Raw genomic sequence first — 18,394 nt, 5'->3', positions numbered from 1 at the left:
TCCTGAATAACGGCAGACACTTATGAATTAGAAATATTTGGGTTAATGAATTGTACTCGCATTCAATGAGATGAAAGGACGGGGAAGTTCCAATAGTGAAATCGGCACACCAAGGTAGTCTACTTTCTAAAAACGTTCCCTCAATGGACTGCAAAAGGAAGCGGGTCGAATTTTAAACCTTATTTGTTCGATCTTTTTGCGACTGGATCTTAAGTTCTCTCTCTCTCTCTCTTTTGCAAATGCTTGGCGGGGGAGCGTTTGATCTTTAGGCTGAGGGAAGTTTAAATCCATGAGGAAATATGGGACTCAGAGATGGAACAGAGTAGTCCAACCAGAAAAACTAGGATTGAATAAATCATTACAGACAAGAATTTGCCATATTTTTTAGCGTGTGAGGGCGCTCTCAATCACTTCGCAAAAACTTGGTATGCGCACGATAGACATGGAATGAGGTGCATGCTGATCTAGCTAGCTACCAAATTTGATCACTAGCTAGACCAGCATGCACCTCATTCAACAGTTTGCGCTTGCGCAATGGTATTTGCGAAAAGGGTTATTCATACCTAAAACTGGAACACATTACCACCACAGACATCTAATCCATCACAGACAATAAGACTTTTAAAGGAGCCGTTCTAATCCACCTCAAAAGCAACTTAAAACTACAGAGCAACAAAAGTGACAGAACGCCTATTAAAACTGTGCAGGACGAATCGCGTACAACGCTAGAAAATATACAAATACTTTTGAGAGCACCCTCACACGGTAAAAAATATGGCACATTTAAACCTAACAATCAAGAAGCTGGGGCTTGCAAATTAATTTGGAGAATATTTGTCGCTGGACTGGAAGACAATTTTGATGTCTGTGCAAAATACCCATCTCACATGATCAATTGTTAACTTAAATTATTCAATTATTTCATCAGAAAATAAACAGACACTTTTGTGGAGCAGAAAAAGGTAGAACCAATACGAGTTGGCCTACTTCTTGTGCAATCAATATTTAATTGAAGGCACATGGTTTCCTTGTTCACAACGAAAGCATAAACTTAATAGTTTAATGCCTTTTTGCATGGCAGACTGACTACGTAGTACGATTATTTTTACTATTTGTAGTAGCATTTATTTTACTATTTGCAGACATTTCATTTTGTTCATTTAGATTATTTTTATTTTTATGAATCTCATTTAACGGAGCATGACTTCGGTATTCATTCATTAATACCCCAGACAGTTTCTCTACTCCTATTGGTGGAGAGCGCGTCACATGGGTGTGCATAAACCTTTTGTTAATGACTGGTAAAAAGTGTTAATTCACGTGACACGCGACCTTGCACCTGTTCTTATAAGACAGTTTCTTAATTCCTATTGGTCGAGAGCAACGGCTGAAACAGTTGTGCCACATCACGCAATACGCGCAACACCCACAGCATTCCCTTATAAGGAGTTGTTTATAAGGGAAGCGGAGGGCTCTACCATTTCATAGCTGGAGGGGTGTTATGTTGAAAGAAATCATTTAACAATTATAATTTTTGCAATTATTTTACTTTTTGACCAACAAGTGATGATGTTTTTGACCGAAAAGGTATTTATGAATGGTAATCAAAGTGTATTGAATCGGTTTTCAACTAGTGGTTTAAACCCGCCGAGGCCTGGTTCTTTACAATTTACCTCGACTATGTCTCGGTAAAATTATCAAGAACCAGGCCTCGTTGGGATTAAACCACTAGTTGAAAACCTCTTCACCACACATTGATTCCCTTAATTAGTGACCCAACAAACTTCCTGTGTCAGAAGCACTTCAGCTTTTGATAATGGATTTATACAATTTGAGAAACAATTTCCTTGGTTTTAGAGAGATGGATCCAAAACATTTCAATCAAAGAAACATTTGTAAACACGAAACAGGGGCCAATTTCATAGAGCTGCTTAAGCAAAAAATTTGCTTAAGCATGAAAATAGCTCGCTTATTTTACACATGTTACTGGCCAAAATTTCATGCCATATACATTTCTTTTGACTAGTAGTTAGCTGTTATTTACTTAGCATAACAATTGAGAGGAGTCTTGGCCGGTAATCTGATTTTACGAAGCTATGATTTTTTTGCTTAAGCAAAATTTTGTGAAATTGGGCCCAGTTCTCAGATTTTGTGTTCCCATTACAGACTATTCTTCCTGCGTGAATTTCACAATGTCTCAGAAACACCAGCACCTTTTTATTTCAACAGGCCTGGCTAGTTTGATTGTCTATATTTACATAGTATTAAAACAATCACATGGCTCCAAAAACCAAGTATGAAACTCTTGCAACCAGTATTTTTAAAAACAAAGGTAGTTGCCAACCACAGAAATAGCCAGGAAAAAACGCCAATAATCGAGGAATCTGTACTTTGAGCAACTCATATGGTAAAACGATCATTTCTAGCTTTATAACCTGATGTCCGACAGAGACCCCCCCCCCCCCCCCCCATGACAGGACCCTTGGCCCAATTAATGCTTCAAGGAAATAAAACAAGTTAAAAATATAGTTATTTGTAATGTAGATCAGTTCCATGTCTTAGTTTAAATAACTCGTTCGCAAAAAAAACAAAAAAAAAAACCCCGGAAGCAGAGCCGACCACTCGGGCGCTCGGAGAGGAAATGTCGGATATCTGAACAGGCTGGGTAAACATGCAGACAAGAATGGAATCACACGCAATCAGTTTCCCTTCCATCCACTACTTTTTATGAGCGCTTATCTTATAGTCCTGCGTTTTGCCTGTTGTAATTAATTGATTTCAAGATCTGATTTGGGTATTGACATAGTATGGGCCCTATTGGGGGTCATGGCGGCAACCTGTACATGAACTTGTGTGTCTACCTTGAAATGATACTTGAAGATTTGTCTCACCGCCAACATAAAATAAATAAGCAAATAAATACTTATCAATCAATCAATAGAAAAGAAGAAAAAAATAGAAAATTGTGTAAATAGAGAATTTGATAAAGTAATGCATGGATAAAGTAAGAAACTTGTTTGCATGTTCAGTATATCTTTTATTTGTAATAAACCTAGCATGAATAATAAGGAGAATCCATTCTCAATTCAAACGTGAGTTGCTGACTTTCAATTTTTCATGAAACTATCAATACAAACTAACCATACTTCAACAGCATAAGTTTCAAATACACAGTATACCTCATTAGAATACTGCCCTACTCTCTCAGCACAGAAATAAATTTGTCTGACTCAAAGAATATTTGATACACTTTCAATGGCCAGTTGCGGGGCTAAAAATAACACATGAATAATAAAAAACACATATCCCCGCTTTATAGTGGAGTTACTCATCCATTACAAACTGAATGGATAATAACGTTGACCATCAACCATGGACAGAAACAAACAACCCTCCTGTAATATCAACATGAAGCCCAGGCTTCACCCAGGCTTCACGCCTCCTGTCCCGATCTCCTCCGTTTCCACTGAAAGCTAATACAACCTACTGGTGTAATTTGCCACAGTTTTGGAGGCTCTGCTATCAGTGGTGGAGACACGATGGCTGGCCGCTGGATGCAAGAGTGCATTGACGCTCATGCATAATGGCCACATTTGGATGCGCATGATGGAACGACGAGGGAGCTGGAATCAGGATTCATGTCGTCATCTTCCGCTCGGACTATTGGATTGCCAAGGAGGAGGAAGATCGGAGGAACATCGGAGGAGGAGGAGTGAGAGATGTGAATAGGGCTAAGAAGCAAGGAGACTAATTGATAGCCATTGGCTGGCATGGATCCAGAGAGGCTATCACTCACTACCAATCAGACTCTACATAGAAATTCACCATGTCAGGGCCAAAAACCACACAGCACACAAAAAAAAGATTATAGATTCTCTGAACTTCTGAAATCTCAAAATCTGACCTAAAAAAAAAATAAAAAAATCCAGCCTCCTGAGAGAGAAAGTGTTGAGGTTGCACAAGTGAGGCATGTTCATACATAGAGCGGAGTACTTAAAATTCTCACAAAGTAAGAATGGAGTCTGAATACCTTGGGGCTAGTTTCGTGACCACGACTAAGGCGCCCACATTCAACTGTGAGAAAGGGGGGAAGGAAAGGAAAACAAGGAAAACAAATACAGGCATAAGACCAGTTTAAGCTCGGCTGGTAAAGCCGCAGAAACATATTGAGGGCAGGCACAGTCGCTGATCAATCTTAGCCTCCCTCCTAAACATGGTTGTCATTAACCCAAAATGTACACCATCCTACTTGTGTGCTCACAGTTGACCCCAATTTCACCTGAATTAGACAATAAATTGTCAGACTGGATTTTCGGGAAGTGATGCACGACCCAGTTTGCAACCAATTTTCCAAAGAGATCAACACAAGGTGGCGCCAAGTCCCCGTGACACAGTGACCCTGTTCTGCCACATCAGTCAGACTCAACGTAGCACGTAGCACGGTGCCTCCTCCTCCTCACCGACTTGACCAATAATACTTAGGGGCGAATGTGGACCGTAAGTCCAGGGTGGGGAGCCTTGCTGCGGCAAATATACCGGACAATTATTACCCAGCATGAGACTGAAGAACCCTCGACTGGGAACCACATACATAGATACACAGTAATGAATAAAACTCAAAAAGAGAAAACCTCCCAACAGCTGATAGATCAACGCTATGAAACCACGTCATCTTTTTTTCAACCCCATGGGATACAAACTCCAAGAAGAAGAAGAGGTAGAATTTTGAAAGACTTTTGATAACATTTTGAAGTCAATCCTTTCCCTACAATGCAACATGTGCTTCCATGTCGTTAGTGTACACCAACCTTGTAGTCTTTGTCCACTCTGGTAAAAGGTCTTGTCAACTATGATGTGAGCTGCTTGTAAAACCTCCCATGCATAGAACCCTTACAAAAAAATACCTAAAATACACACTATCTGTTAACCTAATTTGTGGCAAAAAAAAAGTGAACACAATTATTATTGGTCCCAGTGACTCTATTTTTTTGTAGACTAAAGAGATTAGCCTCCGTTATTATACAGTTAATTAAAAAATAGTTGAAATCGGTCATGCATTTGTGTTATTTTATTCATGGACAACTATTGCATGTCATAATGAATTTGTGGGTTGTTGGCAATTGACTGGCAATGAATGGGTACAGGTCAGATTCCTCTGAGGGGGAACGAAACTACTTAGGAATAAGAAGAGGGGTCAATTTCATGAAAGGTAACAATGACCCTAGGGTGGCTTAATACAGCTGTCCCCTGCAGCTACAAATGGACCGTGCCATGTTTCCTCCTTAATGATATTACTCTACATATCAGGAACCTTTCATTATACAACTTGGGTAATTCTATATCATCTTGATGAAGGGGGGGAAAAATGAAATTGAAAGTAGGCCAATGTTTGACCTGGGTAAAAAGTATGTCCTGGACATGTTTTAAAGAGTTGAGGCAAGGGCAGCAGAACAAACAGCCGCGAATAAAATGTGCTTAATTAAATTGGCCCCTCTCACACCTGTTCCGTGCACGGCACTGACTATCCAATGTCAACAGTCACAAATATAAACTGCTTTTATATTAACCCTGATCAAATATCGGTGAAATCTGAGTTGAATGTTCCTATTTTCAATCATTTCCCAACCGATGTCATGGTAAGAATGATATCAAATTAGAATTCTGATTAATTTAGTGGGCCTATATATCTCCCGCGCGATATAGGTTAATCGTTTAGGCAACAATCCGTTAAGTATGTTATTGCTGTCGCACCAGGCTGCGCACAGTGGCGTAAATGACATAGATTTGAGCCTTGTACATTGCGTGACTAGAAACCAGGTCATGTACTAGCTGAGCTGTATGACTGAATAGCACAACATGATCTATTTAGCCGTCAAGATTCACCTAAGGCTACGAGTGTGTGTGACGAACATCGCTCATGGATACCCAGCACCACGAGCTCACTGAGAAAAAGCTCCCAGCCACAAACGTAAAAGAAAACAAAATGGAAGGGGGGAGAAAGCTGTGCCATTTCCTTAATACAGAAAGAATGGAGCCGGACAAAAGACGCACTTTGCAGCTTTTGTGTCGAGACTTACACTCCCTAATCACAGACTGTACTTTGGGCAAAAAGTCACGGCCATTCTCAACAAAAATTACGCCGGGGAGAGAAGTGGGTCATGTATACAGCGTCGTCGTTGTCACACATACAGGTAATAAAAATGTGGTTTCTCTTGGGGTTTGGAAGGCACAGCTGGACTTGTGTCACGGGGTTCTAATTATGGATCCTGGTCATGATGGGATAATCTAGCAAATGGAGAACAGACTAGCTTACTGTACGGGCATGAGTAGACAGTTCAAGGCAACTGCTGCTTGACTGGCTCCCTGTTTAACAGAGCCCCCATAGCAGTCTATACCGGTATTAATTAGAGCGAGCTCTCTTCACCTCCAGCTACATTGGACAATTTGTAGGTCAAGCATGACGACGTAATCCATGGCCCCCTTTGATGTAATTGTATATTAATAATTGATTGTCGTTTTCCCCTATTCTACCATGTTCCTTAATTGCCACAATCCATTAACCACATGAATCTGGATCACATATACCCGAATTCCGACCCGATTCTGTCAGAAAAATAAACATTAGGAGGCAGGGGGATGGATGGATGACTACCGTCATTCAAGGTGGACAAAACTCCTACTGGAGTTTATAATTGTTACTTTTATATTATGATCAATGGTGGCAAATCAGGCCAAGCATGGGCCGTGTCACGCTTGGTTACACCTCGCATTTTGAAGGCTGAGATAGCGCGTCATACTCCAAGGTGAGGTTCTCACGTATGTAGGTGGTTGGGCGACCATAGAGGCCCTATTTTCATCTGTATGTCAGCTCTGTCTTTATTAGCATGGTGTCTCTACGGATTTCATTGGTGTCACATGTTTTGGGTAAAGTACGACCACCCATCATACAACAAAGTGAACATCTTAATCCAACAGAAACAACTAGGGGGTTGTTTTTCTTCCAAAGGCAATCCAAATATTCACTTTTTTTTTAAGTTTTAGTTTTTACCTTTTTTGCTGTTATTAAAATTAGAGAATAATGTGTGGTGCAGTAGATCAGAAACTATAGTAAACTGTTATATTTATGTGGCATACAAAACAAGCGTATGTTGACAGCCAATAACTGTTAAGGGAAAGGATATTCAACGGGTTTTCTTTTAAGACATCTTTAGAGGGAAAACCTCTCAACTTGCCTTACACTTTACATAAAGGCTTACTATACTAACGTTTTTTTTTTTCCCCATATTGATTTTACACAATTCAGTGTGGAAATTTAAGTAAAAGGTTTTTTAAAAGGATTTGTAGAGCTGATAAATGGTTGCAAAGAGAGAGAGTTGTTTTGTGTGAACACCCAGTGAAATAACAAACCCGTGAAAATTTGGGCTTCATCCATTGTGCGAGTCTTGAGGAACTAGTACAAAAAATCATGCAGTTTTCAGCATGTAAACACACTGTCCTTAATTTGGGTTGTAACAAGCAAAATCATATTTAAAAAAAATTATGTTCTTTAGTTTTATCAGATACAGTTTTCTTGAATATTTATTCATTTCAGATGGAAATGTTTTACTGATAGATATTCTACTAATAGATCTAATTAAATTGGCATGGTAATAAAGAATAACTCATTTAGGTTTTACCCATATCCATTGTACACCGATGTGTTGGCACTGTCTACTCAGGGTCCAATTTCACAGAGCTGCTAAGCACAAAAATTTGCTAAGCATGAAATTTCTTCCCAAATAAAAACAGGGTTACATGGTAATAAAGAATAACTCATTTTGGTTTTACCCATATCCATTGTACAACGATGTGTTAGCACTGTCTACTCAGGGCCCAATTGCATAGAGCTGCTAAGCACAAAAATTTGCTAAGCATGAAATTTCTTCCCAGATAAAAACAGGGTTACATGGTAATAAAGAATAACTCATTTTGGTTTTACCCATATCCATTATACACCGATGTGTTAGCACTGTCTACTCAGGGCCCAATTGCATAGAGCTGCTAAGCACAAAAATTTGCTAAGCATGAAATTTCTTCCCAGATAAAAACAGGGTTACATGGTAATAAAGAATAACTCATTTTGGTTTTACCATGGTTTTACCCATATCCATTGTACACCGATGTGTTAGCACTGTCTACTCAGGGTCCAATTTCATAGAGCTGCTAAGCACAAAAATTTGCTAAGCATGAAATTTCTTCCCAAATAAAAACAGGGTTACATGGTAATAAAGAAAAACTCATTTTGGTTTTACCCATATCCATTGTACACCGATGTGTAAGCACAGTCTTATCCCAAGTTCTATGAACAAAATCACAGACATATTCCTCAGGTGGGGTTTGAACCCGTGACCTTTGCAGTTCTAGAGCAGCATAAAGCTTTCAGATTAAAATTGAGCAATGTTTTTTTTTTTGCATCCTCACCGATCCTGTGTCATACCTTTAAAAAGTAAAACACACCGAAGCGAAAACCTAGCATGTGAACCCCATGCGGCGGCTGACATTTCGTATCAAACATACCTCATGCTTCGTTGATGATAGTATTAGTACGCCACTGTAATAAATGTTGTGCACTACAATCTGGTACAAAATTTGTACGTACGCTGCAGAACAAAACGTGCAAACAAAAAAGTTGTGCTATGCTTGATTGATTTTGTATGTCAATTATTCATTCATGATAAGTGTAATCTGTCATATTTAAAACAACTCACAGAATATTTACGCCAACCGAACCAATTCGTAGAACTTTTGTTTCAAGCAAATATTACGATTACTCCATCAGACTTGTTTTTGTTTATTACAAGTTTTAAAGAAATGGTTGAACTAGCTTGTTAATCATCATTTCTGAATGTGGTGTTGTAATAAACAGTCACCAAATTTAATGAGGTACAAAGTTTCTACATCATTGTATTCCTGGCCTGCAGATCTGGCCTCAAGATCTGGACTCCTGCCAACATTGTTGAGTACAAGTGAAAATCCATCAACAGCTAAGCAATACCGTGAGAAGAAGATTCGCAGCTTGGTGTAAAATGAAAGGAATTTACTTTACATTTAAAGCCCAATGGATTGATGCTGAAAACCATACACAACCCACTGTAAACTCAACCACACTGGATTCTATAACCAGTGGCAACTTCCAAAGAGCTGCCCTAGCTAAGCACAACACAACTATGCTTACCAGAATCAGGTTCCTAGCCAAAGTACCATATCACACACCCCTATTTTTGACTGGTTCCCTGATTAGGTTTGCTTAGCAGAATGCTCACGCACGATATGCTAGCAGATACCTGCAAATTTCAGCTGAGACGCAAATAAAAACTACCTCAAGAGAAAACCATTAAGAATGCTCCAGACTGCTTAGTAGGGCTCTTAAAACCAAGATAAACACAAGCAGAAAACCATTTGAAGACCTTGTTTCAAATTCACTGAGCTCCGGCCAAACATCCAACAAATTTGATCCAGAAAGCCCCACATTTTGAAGAAAAAAAAACCTGGGGAGAACTATTACTCCTTTCCCATTCTTGGAAAATTACTTCTTTCCCATTCTTGAGTACCAAGATTTAGAATCTGTTACTTGTCCTTGGGTACCGAGATTTAAGACACGCTTGCCTTGTCCACATCATAACAGAATTATATAAAAGGCAGTTCAGCATTGGATATGGTCACCAATCTGACAAACCTCCTATAGCTTAGGAGTGAAACGCAACAACTAAATTATGTGTAAGTAACATCCACATAATTTTGGATTTGTAAAAACAAATCTTTTAATTCAGAATTTTACAGGATTGCTTTTCTCATCGTCGAATGCCAAGATTACACATTTTCTCAGCCTACCATACCAAGAGTTAGAATGCTTGTCTTAACACACAGACACACTGGTCTGCGTCTTGTCTGTCACTACCCCAACTTGTCAACTACTTTGATTACTAAATCTGGCGACCATGATTCAATTCATAAAGACTTGACGTTGAGAGACGGAAAGCAAAGACCAGGGGGATATTTATGAAGTCAATTGCCTGTGCACCATACACAAGGGTCAAAGGGGGTCTTTCCAAACAGTAACACTTTAGAAATAGAGCAGCTTTGGCACAAATATTACAAATTATAAGTAGGTTCCTAAGTATTAAACACACTGGACACTATTGGTAATTGACAAAAACCAGTCTCCGCACTCGGTGTATCTCAACATATGCATAAAGTAACTAACTTGTGAAAATTCGGGCTCAATCGGTTGTCGAAGTTGCAAGATCATAATGAGGGAAAAAACACCCTTGTCACACGAAATTGTGTGCTTTCAGATGCTTGATTTCTGGACCTCAAGTTCTAAATCTGAGGTCTCGAAATCAAATTCATGAAATATTACTTCTTTCTCGAAAACTACGTTACTTCAGAGGGCGCCGTTTCTAACAATGTTTTATACTATCAACCTCTCCACATTACTCGTTACCAAGAAAGGTTTGATGCTAATAATTATTTTGAGTAATAACCAATAGTGTCCACTGCTTTTAAGTCGGCACCGCCAAATATTTCTGACATTCTGAAATGTTTGTTGGAGTGCTATCTTATTCTCCTTGCCTCTCCCATAAGACAAATATACTTGTGAGCACAAATTTTAATGAGTTTTCAAAAGTTTTGTGACATGCTTCTGATAAGTGATAGAGGGTTTTTAAAACAAACAACATATTTAACTAGATAGCGTACATCCACTTACTAAAGAAACCCTCAAAGTTGAAGTTAACCCAAACTTCAAAGTTGAAGTTAACTGTGAAGTCATTAACAAACAAGCCAAAATTCCTGGTAGAAAAAAAATTCATCCTAAGCAAATTATACTTACACCTCTTACGTTTCATCTGATGAAAGAAGCTGTTGCATCGCAAGCTTAGTATGCAGTTTTTTATTGTATTTAGTTCATCGTTAAAGGCACTGTACACGTTTGGTAATTGTCAAAGACCAGTCTTCTCACTTGGTGAACCCCGTCATAAGCATAAAATAACAAGCCTGTGAAAATTTGAGCTCAATCGGTCATCGAATTTGCTAGAAAATGATGAAAGAAAAAACACCCTTGTTGGGCGAATTTGTGAGCTTTCAGATAGGAATAAAAGACTTCTAGTTTATAGAAGTCTTTTAAAATTTTAGTGAGGAATTACCTCTTTCTCAAAAACTACGTTACTTCATAGGGAGTCGTTTCCCACAATGTTTTATACTATCAACAGCTCTCCCATGCTCCTTACCAAGTCAGTTTTTAAGTTAATATTTGTTTCAAGTAATTACCAAACGTGTACCTTCCCTTTAAGTGCTACTACAACCTCCCTTGTTTCATTTTTGGTCAGTAGACTACAAGAGCAGATTGCCAGCTGATTTAGGGCAATCCTTGCTCGTCGGATATCGGACAGCTATTCTGTAAACCTCGTCCCACTCCTATAACCTCATTCAATGCAGTACCATCAGCACCAATTATCCTAAGCCTCTGATATCCGGCTAAATGAAATACACACAAAAAAAGACCCCGCAGCCTGGTCCTGCGCTTTTGTTGAAGTAGCAACGACGACGCTCAATCAGGTCAGACAAAGTATATGATGAATCGGAGGGGATTCCGTCTGTGACAGCAGACCATGGCTGTTAAGCTCCGGCCAAGTCGACTGGCAATGACAGCAGTAAGAGAGAAAGATTCCTGTTCCAATTTCTTTTCCCTCTCCGTGCGTGAATGGAAAGAATCAGAGAGGGAAACGTGCCGAGTCCGAAGTGAGCATCATCCCTAGTGACTGGCCAGACAATACTAGATACTGGTGTAACTACAAGAAGGATTACTAAAATTATTTGTCATCCCACTATGGAGTAGGTTGTACCTAACGCCCCCCCCCCCCCAAGCCTTCCCACATAGAAGGAAAACTGATCAACAGATCAAAAACTTATTGCATAACGCATACATTCATTGTTCCACTTTTGTTCACTTCACCATGTGGAGTAAGTCGTTGATTTTTGTCAGAGTACATTAATGCCAGTATCCTCTAGCTTTCAGAAAATTCCATCAAATTAAACAATCAACAAAATAGCTAAGACAATTTTTTGTTTTCCCCTTCATAAATTTTGGAGACAATCATCATGCACATGGCAATATTTTTCAGGACAATTAGAATCAAGTTCCCCCCCCCCCAAAAGCAAAGGCTGTCAAATCAAGGAAAGGTCAGTAATTTGTTTGGATCATTAGGCAAATCAAGTGCTTCACTACAAATGTTTGTGTAGGCCTACTATACCTTAAAATCTAAGGTCGTTTGTGATGATTTGAGAATCTAAGGTCGATTATGATGATTTGAGAAATTAGTTGATTATTAGGGCCCCTAAACTGAGCTCACTACGGGAATCTTGTTTCTCATTTATAATGCAAAATGTTACCTTCATCTATACAGACATGTTGTATGCTTCTTTGTCCAAGCGTCCAATATAAGTTTGTCGCTTTGAGCTGCAAACACAGAGTTAACCCCATTTTAAGGTTTCCACGCAAAACAAAACATGACCAAGATTTGTCATCAAATCTGACTGAGTGATCTATGAATGTACAACATGCTTTAATGCTCAACGTAATAAAGCTAGTCGTCAAGTGAAAGATCAGTCCCGTTGACTGTGCACAGACCTGACCTACTTCCATTATAATAGAACATCGTTATTCAATGCATGTTAGCATGTTATAACCACATGAGTGGAGACTGTATTCTATTATTTTTACCTTGACAAAGAAAATAGCCTCAACGACAGAGCACTCTTATAAGTTGGCGCTCGTCGAGTCTGTGGCTTTCTTCTTCTTCTCTCCCTTTTGAAAACAATGTTAGAATCGGACTATATAGGTCAGACTATATTGAGTAGGACTACAGCGTATGAACATGAGAGAAACAGTCATTCTTATCATTGTGTCTTTCCCTTCACTATACATTCTCATATATGAGAGAGTGTCGCACAAAAGCAGAATGGAAAGTTAAGAGCACCACATGGGAGTTGATTTCATTAGTAATAAAACTGCTCTGAAATCAGACTGTGAACGCACTTTAAGCGGAGGAATTTTTTTTCTTCTCCCTTTCGTCGTCGATAATAAGAGCTTTATGGTCCTTGAATAATGGACTTCCTCGCACAATGTTCACGGAGGGAAAAAAATCCACTCGTGGGAAGAATCGGTTCGGGTTATGAATCAGCTCCCTATGGAATGATTATATTGCTTTCTGCATAAAGACTTTTTCCCGCATATTATAAAGTTTGCTTGTTACAAACTCAGAGTGGTGTGGAGGCTGAAGACAAGTAATAATTTTGAGGATTCTAAGTGTCTTTTTCTCGAAAACTGGTTCATATTTCCTGCCAATACAAATGAAATGCGAATTATGATGAAAGAAACTTGCATTGAACAATTCGGAAGTGTTCATCCCCAGCGAAACATTCGCTGGAAAACATTTGCTGGAAAAACAATCTTCGTCGCACCGAGAAGGAAATTACTTTTGTGAATTATTTGATTCTCTTCTTAAAAACTACAGCATCTCTGCAAGTAATATTCTAGCAGCAGCTTTCTATCATCATTATCTTCAACCCGTGTTACTTTAATGTCAATCTGTGGACGTTTGTGTTTTGTGTCGTACAAGAAGTAGCCAAACCCTTTAAGCCTACACTGATCATAGAGACTGATGTAATAAGAACCGTATTTATAACGCGCCTTTTGCCAAAGGAAAACAGATGTAAGCAGTTGTACACTCAGTTCACAGAACTTGAGAAAGTACAGAGTATACATGGTGATTATACATACGAACGCAATGGCTCTTTACACCATTTTTAACGCAAGGAATAGAGTTTTGTAATTTGTCCAAACTAACTTCCACACTTACACAGTCGTGTTTGACCATTACTTTAGAGGGGAACCTACTGTACTTTCGGCTGTTTCTGTATTGAAGCATTCCCTATTGGTTTTGTACACAAATGGCGACAGAGGACCCATGAAAACAAAGAACCGACTAGTGAGGACCTATTGTCCCTATTGAAAAATGTCCTCGGGGAGGGTAAGCCATACAAACACACATGAGGACTCCATCTATTGTAAAATGAGTGCATCACAATAATGAATTTGACACCCCTTCCTCTTTAATGAATACAGAGTTTTATCTCCATCCAAAGGATGCCACGTCGACGACAACGACGACATCCCAATATCGACATCCTCATTGTTGGGATTTAATTCATATTGGACATCAATTCACCAAAGAATTGTTCCATCACATTCTATAGCCACATACCACCAGACTATGTCCAGTCTTATCAAAATAACTCATCCCAACAAATCCACAAAGGGGACCCCCATCTGTCCGCCGGACAACCACCTGCCTCCGGCCTGGAGGTGCCATACTTTGTCGGCTCCTTTGAGTCTAATTCTTTTACAGGTTCGTGTAAAACTGTTACAAGGACTCTACAATACCAATCAATATCATCGAAATCAATTTCAATTAATTAAAACAAAAAAAGAAATGCAGCGTGTTTTTGTTTGAACAATACTGCCTTGATGTCTGAGTGACATGTTGAAACGCTGAATTCATCCTTGCTTGGAAAAAAAAAACAGAACTAGGCCGCAGCCAAAAGGTTGCATCAGTCCAAACGTCCTCGACTTCATTTCAACATGAACTGCCACTAAAACAATGAGATGGGGTCCCTACTCCATTCTGCTTGATAGTTCAGCTTAACATTATTTTCTGCTTAACAGTTTTAGATGAAGCGCTTTTCTCTATACTGACTAAGGGGCCATTCAGAATAGTCAATGTTTTAGTCTACAAATTGAAATTTGTTAATTTTGTTTAAACTATGTTTTGACCCTTCCGCCCACCCCAAATTTCACTACATAACAAAGTCAACTCACTCACAAACAAGGCAATGCCTCAAACGAACCAGATATTTTAGTTTTGAATGGCTTTTCCTGACTTGAAAAAACAACTTTGTAATTTAACCAACAATAAAATCAACAATCTTTGCCAGTTTGGCCAGCTAGGTATTTTGTCTTCTTCTTTTTCGCTTGTAATATTTTTTTATCATATATATGTCTTTTATAAAAACTTAATTTTGTTTTTTCATTCGTTTGCTTCTAATTGCCCACCAACCCAAAACTTTCGAAAGAAAAGAAACTAAAAAAAATTGAATGACTCCTAACTTCACATGCCGCTCCATTGGAAACAAACATGTACATATATAAATATCATCACTCCATAAAAATCAGCTGTTGCAAAAAAATATGATAAAGTGGAACAGAACGGGGACTTGAGCTATTTGGGGCGGAGGGGGTGGAACCAGGGGAAGGCGCACACAGGATGTAGGTAACTTTCAATTAAGGAGACGGGTTACGTTCCCTCTAGAAAGACGGAACTCACCTGTAGTGACTCAGCGACAATGATAGGTCAGAGAAGATGACAAAAACACCTAGTTTTTCATGTGCGCTCCATTCAAAAGTTATGAAATTATTTTGAAAAAATATTTGTCGCATCTTTCTGTGAGTACTTGTTGCGATACTTACAGTAAAGGGATACTTTACTGTGAAAAAGAACCGTCTTAAAGTCACCCATTGAGCTACATTCCGTTGTGCTAAATGTTTATGACATTTACACCAAGTTGTGTTTCCCTGCTGATGCTGCAACTTAATTTGCTTGAGATTGAAAGAGTAACGAGAGACTGAAGGAAGGGATTGAAGGTCAGGGGTTAAGGGTCAAGGGTCAGCCACTCACCATACTGGTATCTCTCTCCGTGCAGAGTATTCTTCCCCTATCTCTGGAAGAGCTCTGGGCTGCTGCTGCTTTTCTGCTTATTGAATGACATGACTTACTGTGTCCTAATGTGATCGCCTGACACATTGTATCTGTAACAGACAAACAAAAACGAAACACGGTGAGAATGACGTCCAATAATCAGGCATCATTGGAAAAAATAAATACAGGAAAATGTTACACATGGAAGGTTTTAGAGGACTTTTCAGGCTATTTAAAGGCAGTGGACACTATTTGTAATCGTCAAAGAACAACCCTCACAGTTGATGTACCTCAACATATGCATAAAATAACAAACCTGTGAAAATTTGAGCTCAATCGGTCATCGAACTTGCAAGATAATAAATGAAAGGAAAAAACACCCTAGTCACACGAAGTTGTGTGCGTTTAGATGGTTGATTTCGAAGCCTCAAGTTCAAAACTCAATTGGAAAATTACTTCTTTCTCAAAAACTATGGCACTTCAGAGGGAGCCGTTTCTCACAATGTTTTATACCATCAACCTCGCCCCATTACTCGTCCCCAAGAAAGGTTTTATGCTAATAATTATTTTGAGTACCTACCAATCTGCCTTTAAAATCACAACTATTTGTCTGATTTTTTTGCCAAAGGAAAGAAAAATCAGAACTCAGACTTAGTAGGAAAAATATTACGTCTATCGCCAATTGATATTGTAGAAACTTTGACTGTTGAAAACAATTGAGCAACCTTCTTCTGAAGTCGTCTTCTTTTCAGGCAACTCCCTTCTGAAACTTCTCTTTAACTTTACAAATGTTCAACAGTCAGGCCTAAACATATGGCTATTGAGTGAGTAGGTAACACTGTTTGGTCTGTAGCTGGTGTGAGCATCTGATATCAAACTCTAAGGTTTGTGAAGTAAGAAGATCTCTTGGGCTCATAGTCATACGAACCTTGATCGACCTTTTGGCTGGTGCTCTAAATGACCAATGAACATTGAGTGTTATAGCCTTTGTACCAGTGATCTTTAAAACATGATTCAGTGTCGTACATATCGCCATGCATACGGGGCATACATTTGACTGATAATGAAACTATTTAATGCGTATTAATAAAAAGCAGCAGACCTTAAAAATTCAGATATGTTCAACCAGCTTTAAATGGTCTGCAGCCAATTTCACGAACTGCTAGGATTAATCCTATCTCGAGTTACTCGCCCTTAAAAGGGTCTATGTAACTTTTGTAGGACAAAAAAACAATGTCCACAGATTTACACTAAATTAACTTTCACAGTTCGAAGATAATGATAGTAGAAAGTTTCCCCGAAAATTATTACGTGCTGAGGTGCTGTAGTTTTTGGGAAATTAGTAAAACAATGTCATGAAAATTATTTTCGTCTCATGAGACGTAAATTATTTTAATAATTTACAAACGTATTTTCATGACATTGTTTTACTCATTTCTCAAAAACTACAGCACCTCAGTAAGTAATATTTGAAGGGAAGCTTTCCACTATCATTATCTTCAAACCCTGTAAGTTTAATGTAAATCTATGGACATTTTGAAAAGGTACCCAAATCCTTTAACTTAGGATTTATGGACATTTTGAAAAGGTACCCAAATCCTTTAACTTAGGATTAATCTTAAGGTCTGCATGCTACAGTGCAGGGTTCGGACTCGTGCTAAGTCCTAAGATTAATCTTAAGTTAGGAAGAGTTTGGTGAAATCGACGGCTGGGTACTTTTTATAGGACACAAAACACATTTACATTGAACACAGTTTAAAAATGATGGTAGAAAGCTTCAATTCAAATATTACTTGCTGAGGTGCTGTAGTTTTTGAGAAATTAGTAAAACAAGTCACAAAAATCATGTCCGTCTTAGTAGACAAACATTATTTCAGCATAGAAACTATAGTTTTGTGACATTGTTTTACTCATTTCTCAAAAACTACCGCACCTCCAGCAAGTAATATTTTAAGGTAAGCTTTCTACCATCAATATCTTCAAACGATGTAAGTTTAATGTAGATCTGTGGACATTGTGTTTTGTGTTACAAAAAGTACCCAAATCAGTTAAAGTTGCCCAAATAAAAAGATTGTTATTTAAAGTTAGATAGATCTAAAAAAAAAAAAAATCTAATGCAACACCTCCCATTTGTTTTCTTGAAAAATAACAGTGAAAGCGATTCTCCCATAAAACAGTGTTATAGATTTGTCCGAAAATGTAACACGTGATCAATGCGCAGCAATATATAACAAAACAATTAATAACATTGTGCATTGTAGTTATTATCTCCATAATATAAATTTGAAAATGTTTCTACCTAAAAAATATATTTCACAAAACAAAATCAATCAACCAGAGGGAGGGGGGGGTCCTTATGATTATAAATTCATCATCCACTGTTAAAAAATATATTGATTAAGCACTAGATTAAAAGTATTGATCAGGCTGCATGGTTTGTGTGTATCCGGTTCCCACGCAGCTAGCTAGCAGCAGACTGTTGTGTACACAGTGCTGTACATTAACAGCCCAGAATGCACGCTACAATGTACATGTAGGTCACATGAATGATGGCACCCCAATCCAATTAAATATGTGCATACTGTCTGGTATCTGGGTCT

The 18,394-nt window shown here is 38.5% G+C and overlaps 1 protein-coding gene across 1 annotated transcript in view; it reads right to left on the bottom strand.

Annotated features, from left to right (window-relative positions):
* Nucleotides 1-18,394, bottom strand: part of LOC139937099 (ecdysone-induced protein 75B, isoforms C/D-like) — a 63,372-nt gene that overhangs the window by 28,971 nt on the left and 16,007 nt on the right. The window contains exon 2 of the mRNA XM_071932095.1: nucleotides 15,774-15,904. Coding sequence (XP_071788196.1) covers nucleotides 15,774-15,904 — 131 coding nt within the window. The remainder of the gene's footprint in view (nucleotides 1-15,773; nucleotides 15,905-18,394) is intronic.

The sequence above is a fragment of the Asterias amurensis genome, chromosome 5 (assembly GCF_032118995.1).
Source record: "Asterias amurensis chromosome 5, ASM3211899v1".
NCBI classification, from domain to species: Eukaryota; Metazoa; Echinodermata; class Asteroidea; order Forcipulatida; family Asteriidae; genus Asterias; species Asterias amurensis.
This window is presented reverse-complemented; position numbering and strand designations above follow the sequence as displayed.